Genomic DNA, 7,085 nt, shown 5'->3' with positions numbered 1-7,085 from the left:
CCTCCTGCTTTATAGCTCCACGCTCAGGATCAGTGTGTCCATCGTAGCTATTCGTCGTACAAAGTTAGACGACACTGCTGATGTGTGAGCATTCATGTTTCTGCCATGATTCACCTGTCTGTTCAACCGCACATCTCACCAATTGTTCCCATGCTCGGCACCGTGCTCAAACTCTCATCAACCACTCCTGATGCCATGCCGTATTACCAAGCATTTCTTTCTACTTTCTTCATTGATTTTCTTTTTTTTTACAATTTTAAATGAGGTACAAACGCTGTTGTTGCTACTGAATACAGTACTTTCAAACCGTGCGCGTAGAACTTCTTTTCTGTAATTCCTCAGATGCTTACACGGACGAGGACCTGATGCTCTATTGGAAAAGTGGCGACGAGTCTCTGAGCACCGACGACAGGATTTCTCTGTCACAGTTCCTCATCCAGAAGTTTCACACAACCTCGAGACTTGCTTTCTACAGCAGCACAGGTAATTACTAGAGCCTGATAGTACTTATATTCTATTATTGTTATTAACGTTATTATCCGTTTATATTTAATGAAATAGAATTTTACAAAAAATATCCTGAACATGAAGTCTTTATGTATTTTTATTTTCAAATTTCATTAAGCGGCCCGGATTGAACACCTTAGCGGGCCGGTTTTGGTCCACGGGCCGTATGTTTGACACCCACGTTATAAACTGTTTAAGGCAAAGTTGGGTCTTCTGTTGTTAAGCCAAATTGTTGAGAACTTTTTGATTCTTTTGAAATTGCAGTTTTTCCATTTTTTAGTTTTTGTTTTACCTGATACTGCTAGTAAGGTTTCGTATATAACTTTTAATGCAGAACTTGAATCCAACATTTTTTGGCTGTGGAGTGGACCGCCCAGCGAACTCCAACCTAAAATTAATCTTTTTTTGGGGTTTTATGAGTTGGACCTTTTGAAGCTGCAAGGTTGCTGCAAGGTAACTTCCACTTGTCTGTGATACTTTAGTGCAACAATTATATTTATCCTCTCTTTTGAGATTGGCTCCAGCACCAGCAAGCCTTTGAGGGTAGCGGTGTAGATAATAAAAAGAGGAATAAAAAAAAGTTTCTTAACACTAAAAGAGGCAACTTCGAGCTTTATTATTTCTCACGAGCCGGTGCTGTGCAATAATAGAGAATCTTGTTAGAAAAACTCCCCTATTGTGAGAATACAAAGATACACATTCGCGGCACAATGGGAGTGCTTCTTTGCATCAGTGCTTATTATGGCATAATGTACACATTGAGGATGGGTACCTGTGTCTTTACCGACGTTTTCTGCTGTGTCATAGTAGAATGTAAATATTTAACACCACAGGGATGTCTTTTGCTACTGTTTGTTAATGTAATCCCTATGGTTCCTTTGAAGCGAAATGGTAGTACACATGCATCGTACCACGTGTTAAGGTGCCAGCTTGAGAGCAACACAGCATTTTGTTTACCACATCAATTGATCTTCTCTGGTGTCAAACAATTATTTTTTTTAACAACAGACCAGTCACATTTAATCATTACAAATCCATCCATCCATCCATTTTCATCCTCTTATCCGTTACCGGGTCGCGGGGCCGGCAGTCTCCATGACCGCCACCCAAATCAAACTGCACTGTACCAACCCCCCTTAAACCTTCCTGCGGGTGGTGAATCCACTGGAAGGTACCAACCACCCCAACTGGGATTCGATCTTGCCCAGGAGGTGAACCCTGGGGTTCCACACCAACAACAGAGACATTGCCTCTGGGCCAAAGCGCCACCCAGATAAATCAACAATCCTAAATTACAATTCAAATTATATTAAAAACAAATTCCCAGTTTCGTGAAAAACACCGCACCTTCGTCTCACTGTGATTTTTTTGCACCACCCTCACTTACTTTTCCGCCACCCCTTGCGGATGCATACAATGCATACGTTACATTTCCTCTCTATGCACCTTTTTATTTGCCACCTCAATAACAAAAAAACAAAGAGCAGCTCTCTCTCTCTCTCTCTCTCTCTCTCTGCACACCTTAATATCACTCTATTAAAATTGTATTACAAATGACAAACAATCATTGGACATTAAGTAAGTGGACATAAAATAATCAAGGAAATAAAAGAAAAAAAAAAGGTCCATAAAAAAAACAACAGTGGGTTATTTCTCAGCTGCGCTAACGACACATCAAAACTATTTATGTTTATCTTTTTCTTCGTCTCCAGGCTGGTATAACCGTCTGTACATCAACTTCACCCTGAGGCGACACATCTTCTTCTTCCTGCTGCAGACATACTTCCCTGCCACTCTGATGGTCATGCTGTCCTGGGTGTCCTTCTGGATTGACCGCCGGGCTGTCCCCGCCAGAGTCTCACTGGGTGAAATATTTTTTTTATTTTTATTTTTTTGAATGAATTGAGTGAAGGAAAATAAATGTCATCTAAAACAGTAGTCGCTGCGCAGCTTCCTAAGTAATGCGCACTCACTCCGCAACTAATGCACATTCACTAATCCACCTCAAGATGGCAGTCTCGATCCTGTATTAACCAATTCAGGTGCAAAGCCCTAAAAAACCAACTACAGGTTTTTCTCAGCGTGTGTGTATAATATAATTCGCAATACATATATAATTCGCACTGACATATGTATGTCAGTTTAAAAATCGCGCAAATAAATGCGCACACGACATCCTTCTAAGTGTGAACAAAAACAGGTATCGGGATGTCCAATAATATCGGCCGATATTAGCATAATTATGTAATATCTCTCAAAAAAGCCTCCAGTCACTAGATGGCAGCAGAGCAGCTTATTTTATGAATCTATATTGATGATGCAGAATGTTGGTGTCAGCAACTCTTACAGTGGTTTGTACAGATAAATAAACCAATATTACCAGGTGCTTAATAGTATTTTAACGAATTTGGGGGCCGGGGGGCTGAAAAATCTTCTGTCCCCTTGGTGGGGGCATGGCTTTGACCCGTCACCTTAGTGAGCAGGCGGCACTGCCCCGCTAGAACTGTATTGGTTACTATCGGAATCGGAAATTAAGTGTATGGACAATATCGGATATCGGCAAAAAGTTAATATCGGACATCCCTAGTATCGAGTTTGCAGCGAATCCCGCGTTTACAGTCGTTTTGAAAAACAAGTGCATTCACCGCGTTTCAACTGTGTATTAACTAGTACTACAGTCACATAAACACCAAAAGTTCAATTCTGTCTGTTTTGTAACAACTTGTATTCGTCCCGTGTCTTAGGTATTACCACAGTGCTCACCATGTCCACCATTATCACTGGGGTCAATGCCTCCATGCCCAGGGTATCCTACATCAAAGCTGTGGATATTTACCTCTGGGTCAGTTTTGTGTTCGTCTTCTTGTCCGTGCTCGAGTACGCTGCGGTCAACTACCTGACCACGGTGAGGGACGGTAAAGAAAGAAAACTCAGGGAAAAAAACTCAGAGCAGGTACAAAGAACATTCCAGAAATAACACACCACCTACTCTGCGGTCCACTTTAAAATCATGTTTTTTTTTTTTTTGTGATCTGTCTTAACCTAGCAGTCCCAGAACCTGCCCTGCACCTGCGGCATGTCCCATACCAGGACCATGATGCTGGATGGTACCTACAGCGAAGCGGACAACAACAGCCTGGCAGGGTACACCCGTGCCTCCATGATGGCTGAGGACGCATCGGAGAAGCAGGAACGGATGGTGGTGCACCTCTCCTTAGACAACGAGTCGACGGGAACCAAGAAAAAAGGCCTGCGGGGTTTCAGGATAATCCAGAACACACACACCATTGACACCTACTCTCGCATGATTTTCCCTGGTGCCTACATCCTTTTTAATCTGATCTACTGGTGTGTTTACTGCTGAGTGTGCGGTCGCACTTCGACTGTAGCAGGGGAGGACAACAGGACCCTGTAAATACATTTTATTGACGCGGGACAAAGAAGGATATTCCCATACAATGTGTTCAAATGGAGCAGCACTTCGGGCAAGGGTGACGAACGAACACCAGAGTCTCCCGGACTGGACCGCAAACGTCCAAAGCGTCACAAAATCAAATGGGCCCCAGTGACGATCAGCCTAATGTGGTAGTTAACGGGGAAATGTATTTAAAGGGAGTTGTATAGATTTGAATGCATACATTTTAAGCGCGAAGGAGCCATCACATACCCAAACATTCAATGACCACTGTAGGTGAGTTGCGAAATAACAGCAGGATGATCTGTATGCACGGATGTTTAAATATGACGACACTTCACATCAACGCCGCTAGCTAAATAAAACTAATTATCATGGCCCATTATTGTTGGGCTGGGTACTATATACAGTACAATTCCCAATCGTTTTGGAGCCATGGCGCATATTTTAAAAACCAAATACAAACGTCCCAAAAAAAAAAGTTTAATTAAATATGATGATCTCCTAATTTCAGTTTACTCAATTTACTTACTCAGTGTTACGTCCTGGCCTGTTTAGTTAAACAAAACCCTGACAAACTCACAGGAATGGAAGATCTTCACCAGCTCCCTATCTCTTTTTAGTTTTTGTAATCTTCCGGACACTTATCGGCATTGTTTTAAATTTAGTTTTTAATTTTAATATGTCATTGTTTTGCCTGTCATTGTCGCACTGAGGAAAAAAGACTAAGTATTTGCAGTAAAAAGTACAAAGTTTAGTTGAGCATTCGGCCTTAGGTATTGGATCAGTGTTGGATCCTGAAATTTCAGCACATATCGTGCCGATACCGATCATGAGTATCGGATCGAGACATCACTAGTAGAAACTAGAGTGAAAGAGAATGAAAGATGATTTGGGACGGAATCATATTCACGATAAATAAATCAGAAAAATACCAACGAAATGTGTAAGTAATAGTGTAAGTACATGCGTTAATTACTATTTTTGCTACGTATAAGTCATTTATTAGCATTAAACACCACCCTGTACCTCAACAGCATCCAGCAAAACATAACAACGTTAGTTATGAATCTAGTCACAAGTCAGTCGCAACTTTTTAAGACACGGAATCGCCCACAGGAACTGATTGAACGCACCAGTGACTCATCACATCAGTACAAGACGATGTGCCACTGCCCTCACTGTGTTCCCGCATCCACTCTAATAGCTTGTGTCAGATTGTGCACGTCGGCGACATGCCATCTGGAGCTACATTTTTCTCCCGTAAGAATATTAAAATTTCCACAACACAAAGATCACCGCTAAGGAAGAATTTCAGCTAAGCTACTTTTAAAGATGCTCTGCTTCTCCGAGCCCATCCTGCTGTGCACCCAACATGTGCTTCCTCCTCTAGCTGCCATCAAGTGAGTTCAATTCCCCTCCACACCACATCACACATCACCCCTCCGCAGGAAACGAGCGACGTTGCTACGGTTCGGTGTTGTTTTCCTCTGGTCTTGTCTTGCTCAACTTAATCAAGTCACAGCAGCTAGCCAGGACAGTGATCTCGCAAATATATATTAGCCTCTCAAAGGATCAGGTCTTGGATGGACACACCCAGAGCACTCCTCTTGTTTGGCAGTGCTAGCTAACCCAACACCTGGCCGTTTTTTCAACTCTACTTTGAGCTCCTTCTGCATGCCCAGATGTATCGGAATTTGTGGAAGTCAAGCTAACTGAATACAAACTTTATTAACCATTTAGATGTTTGTTTTGATCCTACCTAATCGGAATACTCAGCTGCAGATTCAAACCCTTCTCTTTTGGACAAGTCCCTTGCACAACTGCCCAGTCCAGCGCTGCCTCGATCAGGTTATCTTTTTTTTTTTTTAGTATTAAAAACTATGTTACTATATTGTCAGCACACAGCAGTGTTTGCTGCGTAGGGTTCTTTGTCTTCTTCTTTGTTGTTGCGGAATATATACAGCGATAGAGGCTGAGCTAAGATGGTCAACTCGGTTTTCCGAAAAACAAATGCAGACATTGCTCATGTACTCGACTTCTGCCGCTGCCAGCAGTGCGAAGATGATCAAACCTTTTACATCAGTCAAGCGGTGGTTTTGGGAGTAAGAGACATCAAAGGCTCGGACTTGCTCTGATGTATTACTATCTGAAGTTGGACCTCTTAGATCCTCGCCGTCATCGATCTTTGGTGTTTTTCTTCCAAACAGTTCCTCCCCTTACGTTGCCCTCGAGAAGTTCCTCTGCACTGCTGCTCTCATCAAACTGTCAACATAACGAGAGGAGATCATTTGCTATTGTCCGCGTAACCTTTGGAACTGACTGAGACACATAGCTGAGCGTCTCGTAGGCACTACGCCAGCCACATACCAGGCTCACTTGCCCGAGCGGCCGTCTGACCGCAGCGACAGCATCACGCAGGAAGTGACAAAGTTCGGTGCCGCTCGCCTGTGCGTACTGATTATGACTCATCTGTATGGGTTTGATGGCTTCCCTTAGGTAAAGTGTCCATTTTTTAATGTATCTGCTTGCCTTCGTATTCACTTAGTTACTTTGATTTGAATGGTCTTTGTTTGTTTTATTACAGTCGTACATCCATGTGCCATTCTAAACCTGTAATTGGCAAAGACGCGGGAAACGAGAGACGGCTCCGAGCGTGCTGTACACTGTGCAGAGCTGTGTATTTTATAGTATACGTTACAGTGAATACCCAAGGAGTGTAGACATGAAAAGCTTTATATGTGATTTAAATAAGTTGAACTGCCTTAAGTGAACATTTCATAATATCACCAATATGGCTGTATTTTATTTTTATGTTTCTCTTTAATAGGAAAACAGAACTTTCTACTTTTTTTTGTTTCCTTCTTTTCGAATATAATCTGCATGTATTTGTCAGAGATTTTTTTTTTCTTTAACCAAAATCCTTCTCATGCGGACTACCTAATTTATCTGGGTTTGGATACAGCACTACCAGGATATAGACCAGGGTTGTCAAACATACGGCCCGCGGACCAACTCTGGCCCGCTCGGGGTTTCAATCTGGCCCGCTTAATGAATTTTGAAAATAGACAAACACTTCAAGTTCAGGAAATGTGTTGTAAGATTATATTTCATTAAATATGAAGATTTATCTTGTGTACTTTTTGCATGAAAACAAAGGAGA

The 7,085-nt window shown here is 42.1% G+C and overlaps 1 protein-coding gene across 1 annotated transcript in view; it reads left to right on the top strand.

The window, feature by feature from the left end:
• Nucleotides 1-7,085, top strand: part of LOC103380695 (gamma-aminobutyric acid receptor subunit rho-2) — a 26,737-nt gene extending 19,652 nt beyond the window's left edge. Inside the window, exons 6-9 of the mRNA XM_025057043.1 lie at nucleotides 343-483; nucleotides 2,220-2,372; nucleotides 3,252-3,460; nucleotides 3,554-7,085. Of these exons, the coding sequence (XP_024912811.1) occupies nucleotides 343-483; nucleotides 2,220-2,372; nucleotides 3,252-3,460; nucleotides 3,554-3,871 (821 nt within the window). The 3' untranslated portion in view covers nucleotides 3,872-7,085. The remainder of the gene's footprint in view (nucleotides 1-342; nucleotides 484-2,219; nucleotides 2,373-3,251; nucleotides 3,461-3,553) is intronic.

This window comes from Cynoglossus semilaevis, chromosome 7 (assembly GCF_000523025.1).
Source record: "Cynoglossus semilaevis isolate Cse_v1.0 chromosome 7, Cse_v1.0, whole genome shotgun sequence".
NCBI lineage: Eukaryota > Metazoa > Chordata > Actinopteri > Pleuronectiformes > Cynoglossidae > Cynoglossus > Cynoglossus semilaevis.
The sequence above is the reverse complement of the archived record's forward strand: the minus strand, read 5'-3'. Positions and strand labels throughout refer to the sequence as shown.